Genomic DNA, 22,128 nt, shown 5'->3' with positions numbered 1-22,128 from the left:
GGTTAACTGCTGGAACCACCTCGACTTGGATATTGATAAAGACATTTTCACCCTTAACAGCCGTCACGACCCTGCGCTCTGACGTAATGCCTGGAAATGGGGACACAACAGAAGTGCAACGGGCTGATTCAGAGTTTCTGAAAAGAGAACATACTTCTTTACGTATTTTGCCATAAAACACCGTGTTGACTCAAAGATGCAAGTCTAGTATCAATAATACCAAATCACCACCTCATTCCGCTTTCACACGGTGAAAACTGAACTGAATATTCCCGTTAGTCTACCTGTGCGCTTCCGTTAAACGACAAAGGCAGATTTAGCACAAAGTAGCACAAAGGAGCGATCATGCTTAATTTGTTAAGATGTCTTACTTTGAGCGCAGATTTCATGAGATCCAAACTTGGTAAGAAATAAAAATATCCAGAGGGGCATTTTGGTGAAAAGCTGAAATCCTTGAGGTGCCGGTTTGTGATTTAAAAAAAAAAAATTTTTTTTTTGGGTTGTTTACTTTCACATAAGGTCCAGTTCTTTGGAGCTAAACTTGTCCCTCGTCGTCTCCTTCGATGGTGTTACTCGGTATTTCTCTATCTCAGTCTCCTGTCAATTGCGACAGTATGGTTCCCGTTTCTTGAAAGCAACTTCCTCAAAGTGTAACAGTTTGTGTAAAACACAGAAACTCAGACATGAGCCAATATGCTCATGAAATCACTGAAAACGGTTTAATGGATAAAATGTAACTCATATGGGGCGCTCGGCTAGCGCTCTGTTCCGTTGCCTACCAACACGGGGATCGTCGGTTCAAATCCCCATGTTACCTCGGGCTTGGTCGAGCATCCTTACAGACACAAGTGGCCGTGTCTGCAAGTTGGAAGCCGGATGTGGGTATGTGTCCTGGTCGTTGCACTAACGCCTCCTCTGGTCAGTCGGGGCGCCTGTTCGGGGGGGAATAGCGTGAGCCTCCCATGTGCTGCATCCCCTGGTGAAACTCCTCACTGTCAGGTGAAAAGAAACGGCTGGCGACCCCACATGTATCGGAGGAGGCATGTGGTAGTCTGCAGCCCTCCCTGGATCGGCAGAGGGGGTGCAGCAGTGACCAGTGGGGTAATTGGCCGGGTGCAATTGGGGAGAAAAAAAGGGGGGAAATCCCCCCCAAAAAAGTGACTAATATGAAAGAGTAATACAACCAAAGGGAAGACGAACACCTTTTGTGGACACAAACCTTGTTAAAAGACAATGCGATGCTTGTGTGCTGTGTTAACAAACACCTCTGTTCAGTTTGATCCGTCAGCCTGTCGATATGAGCTGCAGTGTTGGCTTCTTTCTATGGCGAGACGGTGTTGGAGAGACACAATGTTCTAACCACACATGTCTGCACCTCCTTGAATTTGCCTGAAAAATTATTCCAAAGAAAGAGAAAAGAAACGCCCATGCAGAAAACAAAAGCAAGCGTGGAATTTGTCATGGAGAGAGAATGGTGTTCTGGTGAAGGTGACAGACGGGCCTGTTGTTAATACAGACCAGGTGTTGATGGCTTTGTGACTTCTTCGCCCCTGTAACTCTCGGCATTCAGTCGGTGATCGAGCAAGCACACAAGAAATATGGGCAAGGCCGTTGTTATTCACCCACACCTGCTAGTATCTGGTCTGTTTGTCCGTCACTAATCCCCCTGCTCTCCCGCTTCCCCCTCCATCTGCCTGTACAACCAACTTTTCTCTGGCAGCTTTGGTGTCCAACACTGACCTCATACAGGCCAGAGTACAAAAACAGACTCAGAGAGAGGAGGAGGGGGGGGGGGCTGCAATAACATCTGGATGCCAGTCAATAAAGAATAATTCATTCCGTTTTTACATCCCAGCTCTCCCCATCTCTCTTCTCCTTCTTCTCTTTCGGGTGTGCAAATCTGCCGCACTGTAGAATAAGTTCAAAAGTGAAATATGAATAAAATAGTAGCGTCGTAATAAAGAAAACAAAAGTAAAGTGAAAATAAAAAAGCTGGTAAAGTCGAAGTAATATTTGGGTCCCCAAAATTGTTCGGAAGTAGAGCAACCTAATTGCCTACGGATGAAGCTACTCTCCGTTTCTGTTTAACTTGAAAGTGAATCTCACGCGAAATCAGACGGCATGGAGGACATTGCACCATGCTGCTTTAAGCTGTTCGTTTTGCATCACCCTTGTGAAGGGAAACGATTAGCGGGCAGACGACGGGAACAGGAGACAGGTGAGAGGGCCCATAACTCAGATTAGGGGGGGGGGGCATTGCCACGGTTTATTGCTTCAGAAATGTGGGCCCACATAAAACAGTGGTTAAAGCTTCTGGCCCCATATCCATTTCTTGCAGAGCGATGAATAGGAAGACGGGAAGGAGGTGGAGAGACACGGCTAGAAGGTAAGACCATGAGAAGAGGTAAATCGGAAAATTAGAGGATGTGCTACACATCTGGTCGCATCTGGAACTGTGTATGTGTGCATGAGAGAGAGCGGGCGAGAGAGAGTTAAGAGGAGGGGGTTGTGGTGGCTGATGTCGATTGTTATGGCAGTTCTCTAACCCTCCACAAATAAAGAGTCTTTTAAGTGTCTCTGCACCGAGCGAGCACATTCTCCTCCTAATTATATTAAATCTGCAAGTAGGGGGCGTAGAGAAGAACAGGGAGCAGAGACTGAGGAAGAAGCTGAACCACAACCTGGGCATTACCATCGTGGGCAGGGGAGAGGAGCAGAGTCACGCACTCACAGGCTATCTAAATTAAAGGCTTGTTATCGAGACGCACATCTGGAACTGAAGAGTCGGTATTTTCAAAGTGTGAGTATTTGGCTAATCCACTAATTTTCTAAAACCGCATCCACTCTCCGGTTCTTATCTGTTGAAAAGCTTGTTGAAGTGACATTTCACTACAAACAAATCTGGGCTCACTTTTTTTTCCCCCCTCCAAACCATAACCATCTTTATAGCATGATTTTCCGATACTGGTGCACGAATTCAATGCCTCATTTTATTGATAAGAGTGAGTGATGTGTTTCAAGAAACCGTATCTGATGATACCGCTGCCGGCAGTCCTCGTAGCTCCTCTGATAAGGCTCCAACAGGGGCGTAAGGCCATCCAAATGAAAACTTTTCGAATACCGCCACTATGTTTCATCGGCATATGATTGTTCAGTGCTATCTGATGAAGTGCAGCCCTCCTCCCAGACTGTCATCTGGACATGATACCACTGACTCTCTTTGGAGTCATGGGATCCGATCAAGCCCTTGCTTGTACTTCTCCTATTTGCACTGTGTTGTTGGATTAGATTATGGTCATTCCTGTCTCACAAGATCACTGTTCCCGGTATACAGACCCAAATATACTGGCCAAAAAAAAAAAAATCTTCTGCATGTCTTCAAATAAAATAATTAGATTTGAAAATGGTCCTGGGTCACAAGACTCATCCCCCTCTTGACCTGACCTCACACATAGGGCTATGTTAATGTTTGGCCAGTCAAAAGGGCTCTTTTTTAATTTGCATCATTTAAAAGATTTGATTCGAGGGTACATCTTTGACTTTGCTTGGATGACCATATTTTGTTTAACAAGTGAAAATTTGGACGCTGTACAGCGCTCTCAACTCTGGAGACCCCTGAGATTAAGACCCCCTGGAGATCCCTGCACAGAAAAACAAATGCTGTGCCCTCTTCACCCCTCCAGTGTCTTTTGGCCAGTGTCTGTTTAGTTTCCCCAGTGTACAAGTCCCGGAAATCCTCCTGGCACTGAACAGCGTACTTACTCTATATTGCTCTGTTTGTGCCAGGGGGACCCAATCCGTGGGGTGGACCAACTTCTGGTGCAGCGTGTTTTGGGGTTTTAAAGCAACTGAGATGCGATGTTTTGAAAATACGCATCTCAGCTTTTCCAACACTCCTGCCACATACGGAATCACCACTGGTTTACACTTAGGCAGCTGTTGTCCTCTCTTCGATTGGCTGGTGCACTGTTTGTGCGTCTTCCTGGCTTTGACAAATGCCCAGTTAGGATAACCACACTTAACCAAGGCCTATTTAATGTGGGATATCTCCCCTTCCCCGGCTGCTGTGTTGGTGGGATGTTGTCAGCTCAGTGGTACGTTGTCCTGATGACTCCTAGTTTGTGCTCCAGTGGATGATGAGAGTCAAACCTTAAGTACTGATCAGTATGTGTAGGTTTGTGGTAAACATCAACAATCGTTAAATGCAGAGAGTAAATTTCATTTGTAGGTATGTACAAAATGACTAATAAAGAATATTCTATTCTATTCTATTCTATTTGAGTGTCCCCCATCAACAATTGCAATTTCACAGTCTAAGAAGGCTAACTTGTCATTTTTCACATCCTCTCTTGTGAACTTGATGTGGTTGTCCACAGAGTTAATGTGGTCGGTGAAATGTGGTACATCCTGAGATTTAAATTTAACCCAGGTGTCGTCCACAAATCTGAACCAATGGCGAGGTGGTGCCCCTGGATAGGACATCAGAGCCCTATTTTCCAATTCTTCCATATACAAGTTGGCCACTACAGATGAGGCTGAGGGACCCATAGCACATCCATGCCTCTGCCTATAGTACTGCCCCCTGTATGTGAAGTATGTGGACTGAAGACAGGAGCAGACACACTTGGTCAGTGTTAAGGATGGTCCTATTGCTAAGGGGGATCGTTTTGTAATTTCATATGGACTACCTCCACTGCTTCATCAACAGGAACACATGTGAAGAGAGACTTAACATCATAACAGACCATTGTTTCATCCCCCTCCATAATGATGTCCCTCACCTTATCCACAAAATCCATAGTGTTCTGCATGTGATGTTCATTACTGCCTACCAATGGGTTAAGAACAGATGCCAGAAACTTAGGGATGTTATGGGTTACTGAGTTAATCATACAAACAACAGGTCATAATGGCACATTTGGTTTATGTATCTTAGGTAACCCATAGACTAGGTGTAGCTTACCCTGGGTATAACCTGTGGTACAACATTCTGTCAATAGCATTGTCCTGTTCTAACTGCTTCAGACAATCTATCACCTTTTTCTTGTAACCGCTGCTTGGATCTCGTTTCAGGGGCTCATAAGTATTTGTGTCGCTCAGTAATGTCATAACTTTCTCATGACAGTCTGTCTGGTTTAATACAACAGTGCATCTACCTTACTGAGAGTTGTGAGAGCGTTCCTCTCTCTCACCTCCACTGACGTTGGATGTTGGCGCCTTCACATTGCCGAGAGAGGCTGCAACTTTCGTCCGTAGTTGTTCCGCTTCCGGGTCGGCGATGTTGTTTTTCCGGATCGCTGATTCCGCGGCTGTGATCGATTCCACTAGCGGGATTTCCCTCAGCTTGACAGCAAAATTCAGCCCCTTAGCAAGGATGTCTTTCTCCGCCTGGCTGAGTGGTCTGTTGGACAGATTCTTCACCCACTTGTCCACATCGCTGGCGTGTGTCTGGCGGCCGTCTCTCTGTCGGCCGTCGAGGTTGTCGTCCATTGTCTGCCGATGTCTCTGGCGTGCAGGAGGTAGGTCGAACTTTTTTTGCTGCCTGGTTTTCGACTTTTCGTGTTGAACTAGATGAGCCTTATCCGTGAACTCGATCACACGTTGGAAAGTGGTCTCATCTAGACGCGACGTGAGTCTCTGTTGGATCTGCTCCTCTCTGGCTTTCAAAGCGTCAGTAGTAAAATTGGTTTGTCTCACCCGCTCGTTCAACAGCTGCCTCTGTGCTTCCTGGAGGATCTGGTTAGCATCGTGGCCCTTGACTGAAGATTTCATTTGGAGGCTCTTTGGTGTAATCCCGTTTTGTCTGCATCTGAGGTCGAATCTCAGGTGGTTCCTGAGAGTTTAAGTTTAAGGCAATCCATGCCGAAATGAGTCGATATGTCTTGATGCATACTCAATAACACAGGTAAGAAAATCAAAGAAGGTTGAATCAGTTCATCTGGATACAACGTTTATTGACAGATACGTTTCATCACTCAGCTAAGTGACATCTTTAGTCTGGGTACCGGGGCACTTGCTACAAGCCATCCGGTCCTTGTGTAACCGAAGTGAGAGATGTGTCCGTATTCTCGGCACAAAGTCAAACACGTTTTCGGTGGGCGTTGGACTCCGCCAAGGCTGTCCCTTTTCTCAGATTCTGTTTGTGGTATTCATGGACAGGATCTCAAGGCGCAGCCAAGGTGAGGAGTGTGTCCATTTTGGGAACCTCAGAATTGCATCTCTGCTCTTCGCAGATGATATGGTTTTGTTGGCTTCACCAGAACGCAACCTCCAGCACGTACAGGGGCAGTTTGCAGCTGAGTGCGAAATGGCCAGGATGAGAGTCAGCACTTCCAAGTCTGAGGCCATGGTTCTCTACCAGAAAATGGTGGATTGCTCCCTCCGGGTTGGGGATGAGTTGTTGCCTCAAGTGAAGGAGTTCAAGTATCTCGGGGTCTTGTTCATGAGTGAGGGTAGGATGGAGCGGGAGATTGACAGGCTGATTGGTGCAGCATCAACAGTAATGCGGATATTGTACCGGACCATTGTGGTGAAGGAGCTGAGCTGGAAGGCAAAGCTCTCTATTTACCAGTCAGTCATCATTCCAACCCTCACCTATGGTCATGAGCTTTGGGTAGTGACTGAAAGGGTGAGATCGCGGATACAAGTGGCTGAAATGAGTTTCCTCTATAGGGTGTCTAAGCGCAGCCTTAGAGATAGGGTGAGGAGCTCGGACATCTGGAGGGAGGTCGGAGTAGAGCCGCTGCTCCATTGTGTCGAAAGGAGGCAGTTGTGGTGGTTGGGGTATCTGATTAGGATGCCTCCTGTGCGCCTTCCTTTGGAGGTTTTCCGGGCACATCTAGCTGGGAGGAGACCGCGGGGAAGACCCAGAACTCACTGGAGGGACTACATGTCCAATCTGGCCTGGGAACACCTTGGGATCTCCCAGGAGGAGCTGGAGGCCATTTCTGGGGAGAGGGACGTCTGGAGTGCCCTACTTAGCTCGCTGCCACTGCGACCTTACCCCCGGAGAAGTGGCTGATGATGAGATGAGATGAGTTGTTTGGATGTTTGACTTGCACTAGGTAGGCGACCATTTTACAGACTGACTGACTGTAGGACCATGAATAAGATTGATGTGTTCCAGAGTGACATTGTTAGGGGAAGCCATTGTTCGGCAACCATTGGGGAAGGGCAGAATAACCTGGGGTCGTCCGGTGTATGGGACACAGGACCTGCCATTCAAACTAAATCCCAGCCTCTTGCCTCCCCCTTTCCCGTCAGTTCTGTTCGGTTATGATGGTGTGTTTAAATTAAACAGCACTCCCGGGGTCATGCGGTGTATGGGCACAGGATTTGCGATCAAAAGAGATCTCTGCCTGTCATTCACCACGCAAACTCATCACATTGGTGTCAGAAGTGGTATTGAGCTATAAAATGGAAAGGGAGATCCAGAGACTGGAGACAGGACATCGAGCAGACCCGTTGGCACTTGGAAAACCTGGCATGGCAAAAGACGGAGCCCGCCAGAGATGGATGTTTTCCAGCCCAACTTGATGGTTCCAGTACACAGTGGCTCCACTGCCCCCTAGAGGCCAGGAGGACCAGCGCCGGGGAACGAATGCTATCCGCCACCATACATCATCCCCTAGAGGCCAGGACCACTAACGCCAAGGAGCGAACGCTACCTGCTGCCACTGATCGCCCCCTGGAGGACAGAAAGACCAGCACTGGGGAGCGAATGCTACCCGCCGCCACCAATCGCCCTCTGGAGGCCAGGAGACCAGCGCTGGGGGAGCACATGCTGCCTGTCACCGCCAATCGCCCCTTAGTGAGCAGCAAAGATACGGCTTCTAGAACACCTGCCAAGCTGGGACGACAAGTGCAGTTGGAGGCATGGTATAGCAGATGGAGTAACAATAAGACTGTCATCCACCTGGCTCTGGCATTGGAGGGAAAGGCCTTGCAGGTACTACTTGATCTAGCCCCAGTGGAGCAGAAGGACCTCTAAACCCTGACCATGGCACTTGAGAGGTGACTCAGGCAATGACCTTACACCGACCAGAGCAGGGAGCAGCTAGACAGCCATCACCGCCAAGAGGGAGAGAGCCTGGGTGCCTTCACCACAGACATTCAGCTACATGCCCAGCACGGTTACCTGCAGTTCGATGCAGTCATCAAAGAGGAGCTGGCCCTGCACGCTTTCCCGCGGGAGCTCATGCTGAAACATCTGCGCCAACATGTTCACTTCGCCATGCCCCAATCCCCGAGCGGGCTGAGGTAGTACTGTCCACGTGACCCCCCCCAGCAGAAGAACCCTGCCCTCCCACCACACATCAGGGGGGCCCAACCGTGAAGAAGAGGAAGCAGATGAGGCCTACCTAGTCCCGCTTTCACCACAGCAGTCTCAGCGACAGCCTCCAACATCCAGGTGATGGCCAACCTGGCCGACTGACCGCTGCTACTGGTGTGACAAGCCTGGTCACATAGCCACGACTGCCCAGCACTGAAGGCCAGAGCCACCCAGCCAATGGGAAATGATGGCAGAGTGATCTAGTGAAGGGACCACCACTTCAGTCTCCAGCCCCCCTTCAAGGCCGATGCACGCTGGTTGGCTGCCTAGGTCAAACCAAAGGATTATATTTGGACTGCTAACTCAACAGTCAATCCTGCAGAGCCCTGGTAGACACGGGGTCTACCATTTCCCTGGTGCAGCCTGGCATCCTCCCAGGCACCACCGGCTCCACTCTCAGTGGCATGGTCCCCAACCAACACCAAGCTGATGATGGTGACTGGGGAAAAGGCTGGAACGAGAGGGAGGAAATCACTGCGAGTCTGAGCTGGAGACCAGGAGCTGGTGCAAGAGTTCTGGCTAGCCAACATCTGGGACCCATGCATAATTGGCCTTGACCTGCTGACCCTCTGGGGGCCTGTGTTAATGTGTCAGGGGCAACCATCACCTTTAGCAAAAAGACTGTGGCGCTCCAGTCTGGTCAGGTGAGGGACAGACCCAAAGACCAGCTAGCCAGTCGCCAAGCAGCCACCGCCCAGCAGGCACAGAGCCCATGTGCTTCATTATCCCAACAACCCAGACCTCCATCCAAGCTGCCCACCAGCACACCCACCACCACCAGTGGCCCTGCACCACCCCAACCTGTCTCAGCCCTGCTGTCCTACCCTCCGCTGAAATGACTGAGGCCATACATGACTGGTGGCAACATAGCAATAACGACCTTGATCCGCGGCAACGCAACCAGCTGAAGTGACTCCTCGATGACTACACGGACATCTTTGCTGCTAGAGACGAGGACTGCAGGCAGACTGGGCTGGTTAAGCATATCATTGAGATCGGCCCAGCCCATCCATCTGCAGTCCCATTGGCTGGCCCTCACTAAACAACAGGTGGCAGAGGACAAAATCTGCAAGATGGCTGCTGCTGGAGAGATTGAGCCCTTCAACAGTCCGTGGGTGGCTCCAGCCATCTTGGTGAGGAAGAAGGATGGTGGCTGGCAGTTCTGTGTGGACTATCGATGCCTTAATGCTGTCACAAAAAAGGACTCTTACCTGCTCCCTCAAATCATGATGCCCTCGACTACATTACAGGATTCAGCTCCCTCGACCTAAGCAGCGATTACTGGCAGGTGGAGCTGGCCCCCAGCACAAGACCGAAGACCACCTTCACCATCAGGCAGGGTCTGTGGCAGTTCCGTGTCATGCTGTTCGGGCTCTGTAATGCACCAGCAACATTCAAACAGCTGATGGAGAGAGTGTTGATAGACGTGCCCCAGAGCCATTGCATTGTGTTCCTCGACAACCTCCTAGTACACACCAGTAACTTCGCCGGAGCCCTGTCCAACCTGAATAAGATCCTTGCTGCCATCACTCAGGCCTGGCTGTGGCTGAACCCTGTCAAAGTGTCACCTGCTGAAGAGAGGTGGTTGCCATCCAAGGCTAGTGCGTTGGATGGCACCTTGGTGAGCTGAGAAGTTTTCTGGGCCTGGCGTCATTCTACCGCCGTTTCATCTGGGACTTCACTATCGCCAGTCAACTCCACCGCTTGACCGACAAGGGCTGGCCATTTGACTGGGATGATGCCTGTGCTGCAGCCTTCAGCTGCCTCAAGACAGCTCTCACTGAAGCCCCAGTCCTGCCTGGCCTACCCCGACGCCCAACAGTCCTTCATCGTGGACAATGATGCCAGTAACATGGGGTTGGAACAGCATGCCATGGCCTTCTTCAGTCGCACCTAGAGTCAGGCAGAAAAGAACTACTGCATCACCCGACATGAGTTGCTGGTAGTGGTTCTGGTGGTACAACATTTCCAGCCGTATTTGCACGGCAGCCACTTCCTCATTTGAACCAACCACACCTTCCTTACCTGGCTCTTGAATTTTTCTTTTTTTTAATAAATTTATTTCTAGTTTTTCCCCTTATTCCACCCGATTAACCCAATGGCATATGGCCGGAAATCTTGTCGAATAACTCCCCTGGCTCACGTTTCCACAGGAAGGAGATAGGCGTAACACCAGCTTCCTTCAAACTCGTGTCGGCTGCTCTCGCTATTTTACACACTGAAGCCTCGCATGGATTGCATCACCTTCAAGCCGCGAAGGAGGCGTAGGGAGAATGCTTTCAGTTGCTTGGCTGCAGGCGTCCGGATGGGCCAGAGGGGTCGCTGGAGAACGACGAGTCCCCGAACACTACACAGATCTACACCCACTATCCCTTGGGTAAGGGTGGCCTAATGAATGCCTTACCCCGTGGATGCTCTGGCCGTGACCGGTTACGGCGAGTCTGGGATATGAACCTCCCAGCCACATGATGAGCGGATTGCAAGAATGGCCGTTTATTCCACTCGGCCACCAGAGCGGCCTGGCTCTTGAATTTTAAACACCCTGAGGGTCAAGATGCCCAATGGCTGGAAATCCTTCAAGGGTATGACTTTGAAATCCAGCATCGGGTGGGGCGACATCATGGCAATGCCGACGCGCTCTCCCAGCGCCCCGTGCGGCATTGGAGTGCCGCTGCTGCCAGCGCAAGAGGAATGGGATCAGATGATGTCAATGGTGGCGGCCATCCAGGCACCCAACAACGAGGAGAGGTGGTCCCCATTGACCACACAGCAACTAAGGCAGCAGCGGGAGGCAGATATGACCCTGGCGCTGGTGAGGGGCTGGCTGAAGACGGGGCGGTACCCCGAATGGACAGAGGTGTCAGCACTGGTGCCCAAGATAAAGGCCTACCACTCGCAGTAGGGCAACTCTGAACTTCATGACGGGTTAGTGTACCAGAGGTGGCAACAGCGGAGAGAGAGGCTGGTGAAAGAGATGTTTGCCCACTTCAGAGTTCCCACCAAGCTCCACAGTGATCAGGGGTGGAACTTTGAGTCCATCCTCAAAGTGACGTTTTGGTGGAGCAGTTCAACCATATCCTGGCCACTCAACTTGCCATCCTCACCAGCCAATATCAGCGGGACTGGGAGCAGCACCTGCCCTTGGTCCTGGGGTCCTACTGGACTGCTGTCCAGCCAGTGCACAGCCACTGCCCTCATGTTTGGGCGGGAACTCTGGACACTGGTGAACTTGGTGTTTTGGTACCCGCCTGAGATTGCCGGGGAAAAAGATACGGACTACCTCCGGAGACTGAGGGATTTCCTGCAAGTGGTCCACGACTACACCCGCCAGATCCAGGCCAACTCCGGGGTACAGCAGAAGAGGGTCTATGACACCCAGTGCCTTGGGCAGGCCTTTGTTTGAGGAGACAAAGTATGGGTGTATTGTCCTGTTCACAAGAAGGGGATTTCCCCCAAGCTTCGTAGCCACTGGCAGGGGCCTGTAGAGGTCATGGGCCAGCTGTCTGAGGTGATATACTGGGTGTGCATGCCCAGCCAGGGGCGCATGATAGTGCTGCAGCAGGACAGACTCTGTCCATACCACCCCCTTGCTCCACCTGCTGTTGGGGCCAGTGGTGACAGTAGCACCCCATGCACCAATCAGTATGCTTCTCCTCCAGTTGTGCTTTCTGTAAACCCTGGGTGGCCCATTCACCAACAACGGCCCCCTGGACATGTGAGGGACTATGTCTTGGGTGACGGGGTTGTCAGGGACAACTGACCGCTCAGATGGGGGCTATATAGCAACCGGGGAAGACAGTCTCTGGACTGATGAGGGCTATGGGAAGCGCAAGGGATTATGGGACTGTTACGTTCATGTTCAGATCATTGTTGTGTTCATGTTTTGATTATTGTTGTTTGGATGTTTGAATTGGACTGGGTAGATGACCATTTTACTGACTGACTGTAGGATCATGACTAAGATTGACGTGTTCCAGAGTGACCTCGTTAGGGGAAGCCATTGTTCGGCAACTATTGGGGAAGGGTAGAATAAAGGAACACTCCTGGGGTCATGCGGTGTATGGGACACAGGAGTTGCCATTAAAACTAAATCCTTTCCTCCTCCTTTCCTGTCAGTTCTGACAGTGTGTTTAAGTTAAACAGCACTCCTGGGGTCGTGCAGTGTATAGGACATGGGAGTTGAGATCGAAAGAGCTCTCTGCCTCTCATTCTCCATGCAAACTCACCACAATATTAACAGCAGCTAATGATCCAAAGTTTTTTCATTTCATAACAATTGTCAGTTTATTTTCTTTTATACCATAAATGACTTCTAAACCACTTGGCTGAGCATGTTTTTTAAGCAGAGAGAAAGTCACAGTAATCATTGCTAATGAGCAGAAGTTTATTTTTCTTGATGCCTGTTCAAAAATCCAGGTAAGGAAATCCGAACTGATTCAACTTGCTGGGATTTATTTTTTTCATAGATTGTTAATAATTATTGCATTAGTTTGCACTACCTGGCTTTGTTACTTTTACCTTGAAATGACAAATCTGCCACTTGGTAGAGCATTATTTTTACCAACCGTGACTCATCTATAGGCAATGTTCCTGTAGTTTCTCACTCCAATGGAAAGACAGACTCTCATAAATTTGACGTGGCACATTTCATTGCTGAAAGTAGTGGTGCTGTGTGCCTGGGTTCCCTGACTCTCCCTCCGTGATGCCAGCACGCTAAGATTATCCTCTACGTTGGAGACTCTGGCTCCGGGTAAATAGTGAACCAAGGCTGGCGAAGCTAATCTAATATTGCGGGTAATGGAGTCTCCTATCACTAGAGTGTTGCTTTACTCTGTCGACAGGAGCGGGAGAAGTATACTGGCCGATAGGTCTACCAACAGGGCTGGTGAGTGGTGAAAACCGGTTTGCAATCGGGAGAGGTGACTACAGACCAGGCCACACGACCGGTGGCTTGCTCTTGTGAGCCTTCCCATGCCGGTAAACAGAGACAAACTCTACTGCATCTGCCGACGAGGCTGAGCTAATGCTAACAATAGCAGGTCTGCTGTAAGGCCCGGGGCTAAAGAAATCTGGAGTGCTGGTCACATCGAACATAATCCTAGCCAAAAGAAGCTGCTCTAACTCACAGACATGTCTCTCTAATAAAGACAACCTATCTGTAACTATGGAGCAGTCACCACAAACCATCGTTTTAACGAGGCTGCTTTGACTGCAAACGTAATAGAGCTAACTGCTAAGCTAGGCTAAGCTCAAAGCTAGTAACAAACTAGGAACGAGAAGCTGCCTACTAAACACAAAGAGAGTTGTATGAGAAAGAAAACTAGAGCAGTATAAGCGGTTTGGATAATGGGTGGAATGGGATCTTTTAACCTTGTGCAGTATGTCACTGGCCCCATACATAACTGTGGGCATACCCTTGATTTAGTTTTCACTCTGAACATGTCTCTTAATATCCTGAATGAGATTGATTTTTTTTCCCTGACCATAAATGTATTATCTTTACTGCTTCTTTACCAACTACTACAATACCCCAGAAACGTATAATTCACTCTTGCATCTTTAATAAGCAGTCCATGTTTTCTAGTTACTTTTCCAGTCTGGCCAGCTGCCCTCCTCAGTTTGCCAACATTAATGACCAAGTTAGTTGGTTTAATGATTTGTGTACATCTGCCCTTGATTTTATGGCTCCATATACTTACAGGGCTGCCCCAGTTATTAACACAACCCCTTGGATCAGTGAAAATATCTGTTAAAAAATAAGGGTATAAGGCCGAAAGCAGATGGAAAAAAAATTTACTCTTGAAGTTCACCAATTCCATATGAAGGAGTTATTATCTGGATTGAATCAAACTATTAAAGAATCAAGAGCTGCTTACTTCTCTGACTTGATTGATAGTAATAGACATAACCCTAGGTTTCCGTTTAGTACTATCAATCAGCTTGTGGGTCCCTCTCTTCCTACCATTCTGCTTGTTTTGCTAATGACTGTGAAAATGTCTTGTCTTTCTTTGTTGACAAGAACGATGGTCTAAGGTCCAATTTTACTCCCACTGTTCCCCCTGCCCCTTTCAGCTGTCTGAGTTTAATGTTGGAATTATGTGTCCCTCCTCTAGTCTTTGTGATATACGTAGTTTTGACAAAATTTTTAATATCAATCCTCCCTGGCTTGGGTCCCAGCCTGATCTCTATCAACTGTTCAGTCACATCCGAGTTTGTGTGTTCAGCCTCTCCTCAAAAAACCCTCTCTTGATCCGGCAAGGGTAGAGAATTATAGACCGATTTCCAAACTTTATTTTTTATCCAAAATGCTTGAAAAAATTGTTGCGGACCAAATCCTGCAGCTGATTGAGGGTCATAACAGTTTAGATAAATTTCAATCCAGCTTTCGTATAGTACCGAGACTGCATTATTAAGAGTGTCCAATGACATTCTTATGCATGCTGATAAAGGTGAATAACCGCTGCCGTTGATACCATCAATCATGCCATCTTACTTGATAGGTTGGAGAACTGGGTTGGCATTTCTGGTACAGTGTTAAATTGGTTTCACTCTTATCTGACTAATGGATATTTTAATGTTTGTATTAACAATCATGTATCCTCATCAGCTCCCCTACTGTGTGGAGTCTCTCAGGGGTCTGTCCTTGGGCCAATCTTCTTCTCTTTATGCTTCCTGTGGGTCATTTGTTTAGTCATTTTCCAGACATGTCATACCACTTATGCCTATGATACTCTATTTCTCTGCCAAACCCAATAACCTGAATCAACTGTCCTCCCTCCGTGATTGCTTAGGTGCCACCAAAAACTGGATGTCCCTTAATTTCCTCCATCTAAACCCTGACAAAACTGAAATTCTCTTAATTGGTCCTGAGAACTTTGCCACTGCAGTTGTTAAGTTTATTGGTCCACTTCGTTCAAACATGAAACCTACTGCTAAAAATCTTGGTATCATCTCTGACCAGAATATCTTTTGATCACCATGTTACTAAGCTTGTCCAATCCTGTTTTCTTCAGCTAAGAAATATTTCAAAAACAAGAAATATTTTGTCTTTTAAGAATATCGAAATATAAATTCACACTTTCATTTTATCCCATCTAGATTACTGTAACTCCCTCTACTCTTGCCTCAACCAAGCTACTTTAAATCGTCTACAGTTGGTTCAGAATGCAGCTGCTAGACTACTAACTAGAACTAGCCATAGGTCCCATATTACCCTTATTCTTGCATCCCTCCATTGGCTTCCCATAAAATTCAGAATAATCTATAAGCTCTTATTGATTACATTTAAAACACTGCATGACCTTGCCCCCAGTTACATTTCTGATTCTCATTCCACTTCCCAACCACTCCGATTCTCAAACATCGGTCTTTTGTCCATCCCCCACTCCAACTGCAAAACAAAAGGTGACCGTGCCTTTGCAGTTTTAGCCCCAAGCCTCTGGAATAATCTTCCCCAATCCATAAGATATGCTGAATCTTTGGACTGTTTTAAGCAGCTTTTAAAAACACATCTTTTCAGGCAAGCCTTTTTATAGATCCCCATCCCCGCCTTCTGTTTTGGTTCATTTTTAGCTTGGTCTGTTACTCCCTATGCCATGTTTTATATTAGTTCGGTTTATTTTATGTATTTATTCATATTTTTCTGGATTGAGTGTAGATGACTATAACTGTGTTTTTAAAAGTGCTATATAAACAAAACTTATTTTTCATACCCTTATTTAACTAGGTGAGTTCACTGAGAACTTGGTTATCTACAAAGTTTACATGTATTATTTGTTGTCAGAATTACGTCTGCCTTATCCAACTATAATCTAAGACAGTGGCTCTCAGCCTTTTCAAGTCGCGGCCCCCCAGAATAATCAGGTTGGTGTTCGGCACCCCCAACAGTGCTGGGACGTTGAACTCACAACAACCCCGATGCAAACACATTGTTTGCTTATAAACTCTCTCCCTGAGACTGTTCAGGGATTACCGTGATATAACACATGAAAGCTACCAAAGTCACACAAGGAGACCGTTGCTTTGCCCACTGACAGAGCAACCAATTCGGTTTTGGCTTTAATAAGTGTTTTTAGATTTATTCAGATAACGGCACCACATGTGCATACACAGTTTGACTCTCACAAACACTCAATAACATCTACTAAGGCAAATTATATCACTGGTACAGGCAATGTAATGTAAATACCATTCCTCAGTCTAAAATATGTTATTTTATTTTTCCCATGGCGCTGCAGAACTGCCACCGTGGGCTCTGTTGCAAATTGTGGTCACTCATGCATGAGCATGTCCTACTAAATATTAGTCTGATATATTAACTATATACATTAACCTTGTTCTGTCTGGACTGCACCTGCTGTTGTCCTCAGTGTCCTTCGATTTTCTCGACAACTGTTCCCCCATACACAATAGCCACTAAGACCGCGAGATCCCAGTGTCTTGTTAACAAGTGGACACTTTAAATGTATCCCTATTATTTGTTGTTTCTGGTGTATGTCTCCAGGTGAATCATTTGACAATAAATTGAATATATTTTTAAAGGTGACAATGATTTACGTTTGATTTCGGTAGCATTCAATGCCTACAATGTATTTTCATGCTGATCCTGATATGAATAATGTTCATTAGCTACTAAACATACAGACGTTTAGTACTGTATTGCTCTGTCAAATAAATCTCAACGTATAATGAGGGCCAGTGCAGAGCCCACCACCTTTTACACTGTGATGGCACAGCAATTAAAGAGACAGTACACCTATTTTTTTCACATCAGGTACACTGTGGGTCTGGACAGTTTCATGCTTGTTTTCTCCACAACCATCTAGCAACCCCCAGAAACCCCCAAGTTGAGAACTAATGAGCTAAGATATTGGCTACACTTACTAATACAATTCATTTACCTTGTCGGTCATGTAACAGTTCAGTGATGTCCTCTGGCTCTGTGTTCTCAGCTGACTTATGGAGATCCAGCAAGGCCTCTGCACCCTCTGGGCATTTTTGTTGATCGTCTCTGGACTTCATTCTCTCCTCTTGTAGAAGCGATGCCTCCGACATGAGCTTACCTTTCTGATAACCGAGGTTAATAGTCAAAAGGCCCAGTCAACAGGCTCAACGTCATTTAAAGCACTAGGGCAGCCTAAAGAGAACAACACCATAATTTAGCACTTGTAGCAATACTGTTGCACCCTGCAAAACAGTAGCAGTTTATAGTTAGCTAGCATTACTTATCATTGTTAAGTATTGTTGTTCAGTTACAGGGGTACAACCCCCCCCCCCAAAAGCAAAGAAAAAACAATAACTTTAATGTTACAAAGTAAGGAAACAGTTAGCTGCATAAACATAGCCACATAACTTATGTTACCTTTGACAAAGTGGTCACTGCACACATGAGCATCATCCAACTCCGCTCCTCCCGACCACAGAGGAAGGTTTGTAAGCCATGCTGTGGATCCAGGTCAAACGCACCAATAGAAACTCTCTTCTCATCCATCAGCTGAGATCCCGCCCGTTACGTCCAGTTCAACTCGCAAGCAAAACTTTTAGATTCACAACCTAGAAGGACTGATTCACTATCAAAACCTTTTGTGATGCAAAAGAGAGGCCTGCTTCAGAAGAAAACTTCTCAAGTCTGTGACCAAAACAGACAAAACCGTAATGGATAATTTGTTTGTAATCCAGATACTTGTATTGTCAGTTCATATGCTTTTACTTACAAACTTGATTTTTGATGGCAGTGGGAGAAATATGCTCTCAAAACGGTTTTTTTAATTACTGTATTAAAACGACACAAAAATAACTTCATATAATAGCATTTTTTTTCTGTGAAGTAACAACACGTTTTGTTTTTACCGCTTTTTTTTCTAAAGGGGTTGTGTCTCTCTTCTTATAATGGCCCATCCCACTCTGGTGAGGTTGCTGATGGTGTCTGCCATTATAACGGTGGTACATTCTGCTGGCGAGGAGAATGACGTCGATTATGGATACTGGAACTACAGAGATGGAGGTATATCTGATTAATCAAAACATTTCTAGGTACGGGTCCATTAAATCAACATGTCATGTTCTGTATTTATTACTTCTAAGGAATTACACCAAACCTCACTTTATCTTACGTGTCTGCTTGTTTTCTTTGAATACAAGCCTCATTGTTCTTATGTTTTGCTTTGCAGCTGATAATGTCAACGTGGCCTCGGTGCGCAGTGTGACCAGGGTTTTGGATGCCTGGGGCAAACGCATCTTCAATGAAATCAAGACCCTGCTGCACTCCCAGCCCAGTGCACTGCTGCCCGACTACTCAAGGTCTGCAAGTTACAGCTAGCTAGTTACAGGACGAATGCATGCTATGTCTGAAGGGCCGTGGCTGGCGCCATTGCTGTCTTTTTTTTCTCAGTCACTTCTTTAAACAAATTTCAAAGACAGACTTTCATTTGTTTGTATATGCTATCTTTTATATATATATGTATATATATATATGTGTATATATATATATGTGTATATATATATGTGTATATATATATATATATATATATATATATATTTACCACTTTCTCCCCAATTGTATCCAGCCTATTACCCCGCTCTTCCGAGCCATCCCGGTCGCTGCTCCACCCCCTCTGCTGATCCGGGGGAGGGCTGCAGACTACCACATGCCTCCTCCGATACATGTGGAGTCGCCAGCCGCTTCTTTTCACCTGACAGTGAGGAGTTATGCCAGGGGGATGTAGCGCATGGGAGTGTGGGAGGATCACACTATTCCCCCCAGTTCCCCCTCCCTCCCAAACAGGCGCCTCAACCGACCAGAGGAGGCGCTAGTGCAGTGACCAGGACACATACCTACATCCGGCTTCCCACCCGGACACACGGCCAACTGTGTCTGTAGGGATGCCCGACCAAGCCGGAGGCAACACGGGGACTCAAACCGGTGATCCCCGTGTTGGTAGGCAACAGAATAGACCGTTACGCCACCCAGATGTCCGCTATCTTATATTCTTAAAGCACCTCATGAACCTGGGCTCTGACCCACAAACTGATATTTAGTCTCACTTGTAGCTGTGCCATCTGCAAAAATTGGGGAGGGGGGTAAGGATAAGTCCATTATAAAAGTATATACTGTTGTAAAACTTTAGATTCTTGAGTTTCAAAATATAACAATACTACCACTACTACTTCTACTACTATCTACTTGTGCTACTACTACTAATAACAATGATAATCATAATGATAATAATCCAATTCTATAAATGGGCGGCATGGTGGGCCAGTGGTTAGCACTGTTGCCTCACAGCAAGAAGGTCCTGGGTTCGAACCCCAGGCCGTCCCAGGTCCCTTTTGTGGGGAGTTTGCATGTTCTCCCCATGTTTGTGTGGATTTCCCGCGGATGCTCCGATTTCCTCCCACCATCAAAAAGACATGCATGTTAGGGTTAATACTCCTGCCTGCGCCCATGAGCAAGGCAATGGGAAGACGAAATGGAGTTGATCCCCGCGCGCTGCAGCTGCCCACTGCTCCTATACAATAGGATGGGTTAAATTCAGAGAACACATTCATTATAGGAATACAATGACAAAATAAAATGGCTTAAAAAAAATAGGCCGAGAGAACAAATGACCAAAAGCTAAGTGAATCACCAGCTCTCCTGCCTTATCACAATTGATCTCATCAGCTATACTTTCCACTTTGTCCAGTAGTCAGTAATGCCTGTCCACTGCAGACCATACTTGTCATCTCAGCCTCAAAACCTTGGCTCGTGCATCATGGCCCTTATGTGCATCAAATGCAAATTGCCAGAGTTCATTTGCTGCAGCCATGCCTGCCTTTGTTCATCCTGCAGGGTGCGCCCTCTGTCCGAGTCTGTCAACGACCTGTTCAGAGAAGTCTCCCTGCTGCACAGACGCATCACCGAGCTCAGCCATCGCCTAGCAACCCTGGAACCATTCCTGCATCGCTACGGTTACCAAGATGAGCGGGAGGAGACAAGATTTGGCGGGGCTCTCGTACCTCAGACCATCCGAGGGCAGGTGGCAAGTCTGGCCCGGTACACCCCGAGAAAAGTTACGAGGGTTATCCCGCCGATGGGGAGTCGGATGGTGAGGAGGAGAAGAGTGAAAATCTACAAGAGAGGGAATGTAAGGATGCCTCAGAGTGAAAGATAGATGGATCAATAGATAGAGAGCTATATTGGGATGGAAGGAAGTGGAGAGTGGGGACTGAACATTTGCTGTGTTGAGAGAGAGAGAAAGAGAGAGAGCGAGAGAGAGAGAGATTATATGTGTGTGAAACCTGAGATATAAACTGATTATATTTTTTTGTACCATGACTTGTGTGATCACATGGCTTCTGTCATGAGATCAGAAAATATGCATTATATTTCTGTAGTTTGTCATTTAAAGTTTCATTGTCTTCTTTAATAAACTCTCTTGTAATAGTGATTGTTTTCTATCCAGTCCTTCATGACAGATTGTGAGAATTTGGGAGATGCACTCATTGGATCACAAACCTTCCTTTGTGTATTGGTGAATAGACATTCATTGAAGTTATTACATTCCAGTCACAAACTTTGTGTGCGCTTTTTACACATTTTTTCGCCCTAGGGACAGCCATTTAAAAAAAAAAGTTTTTATTGCGAGCCGAAAATTATTTTAGGGAAAATCTACTTGTTTTATTTTATGCTTCAAACCTTTCAGCCTACAGATTTCAGCCTTTTGTCAAAACAAACTGGGTTAGAGCATATATCAGTGGACCGATAGAAGTTAATCCTTTTCGGACTGCCAGTATGGCTGCCATGCCCGATGCCCATGTCTGGGTGCTAAGTGTGTGTGTGTGGGGGGGGGGGTGCTCTAACTCCACTCTGTTACAATTCATTTGTATCAAGGTTGTGTGATTTTAAATCCAGGATAAAGAGGAGGTCTGGGCCTGGTCCTACTCTGTCTATGTGTGTATCCTTTATGTAACCGCATCATTGGAAGATGCCACATATTTGCAACAAGTCGCCGTCTGCCGCTGCAAGATGCTACATTGTTTCGAGGTGGTTTGATCCGCGAGGGCCTTTTTTCCCCATTCAGCTGAAGTGGCAAGTGGTCCCGATGGAGCCAGCAGGGGGAGCCTATTATCTACAAACATAATTATAGTGTGTGTGTGTGTGTGTGTGTGTGTGTGTGTGTGTGTGTGTGTGTAAGACAGCGAGAGGGGAAGAGAGACAGCATGTTGTGGGCACTGGGAGAGAACTTTGTGCCTTCATTAAAACTTTGCCAAGTGTTTCTACAGCAACCAGTATCTCCTTCTCTCTCTCTCTCTCTCTCTCTCTCTCTGTTCCTCTTGTCCGTCTCCACTTTCTCTTCTGCAGTAGACTGCAGCAGTACAGCTAGTCCCTCCAGTTTCCCCCCTCTCTCTCCATTTCCACCTGCAGTCTCAGCCTCACCCTCTCGGTGCTAGTCAGCATCCTGTCTCCCTTCGGTTCTGCTGTGAGGGTTTCATCCCTATTCACACAGTGATCTGCACATCATATCCCCTCTCTCTTCCTCCCTCTCTCTCTCTCTCTCTCTCTCTCTCTCTCTCTCTCTCTCTCTCTCTCTCTCTCTCTCTCTCTCCCGCCTCTACACCAGCATGTGGGCGTTAAGCTCACGCTGTACATTCCATTTTGACGCTGTATGTCGATGCATTGTTGCATCTGATCCAGTTAACGGAGGATGTGAGTATACTGTATAAATCTGTCTGACTCTCTCTCTCTCCCTCCAACCACCCCGTTCACCACCACCACCCTTATCTCTGAAAAAGAGCCAGTTGCTAGGTAACGGTTA

General features: G+C 47.0%; 1 protein-coding gene across 1 annotated transcript; it reads left to right on the top strand.

Moving 5' to 3' along the window:
* Positions 1-1,898: 1,898 nt before the first annotated feature.
* On the top strand, positions 1,899-20,760 carry si:ch211-243a20.3 (uncharacterized protein LOC100151507 homolog). The gene is made up of 6 exons (XM_056280791.1): positions 1,899-2,218; positions 2,339-2,386; positions 2,629-2,800; positions 18,199-18,335; positions 18,502-18,631; positions 20,163-20,760. The coding sequence occupies exons 4-6, from the start codon at positions 18,221-18,223 to the stop codon at positions 20,482-20,484; spliced, it is 567 nt and encodes a 188-aa protein (XP_056136766.1). The 5' UTR covers positions 1,899-2,218; positions 2,339-2,386; positions 2,629-2,800; positions 18,199-18,220; the 3' UTR covers positions 20,485-20,760.
* The last annotated feature ends 1,368 nt before the right edge of the window (positions 20,761-22,128 follow it).

This window comes from Lampris incognitus, chromosome 5 (genome assembly GCF_029633865.1).
Source record: "Lampris incognitus isolate fLamInc1 chromosome 5, fLamInc1.hap2, whole genome shotgun sequence".
Classification (NCBI taxonomy): domain Eukaryota; kingdom Metazoa; phylum Chordata; class Actinopteri; order Lampriformes; family Lampridae; genus Lampris; species Lampris incognitus.
Note: the sequence above shows the minus strand (reverse complement) of the source record. Positions and strands in the feature narration are given on the sequence as shown.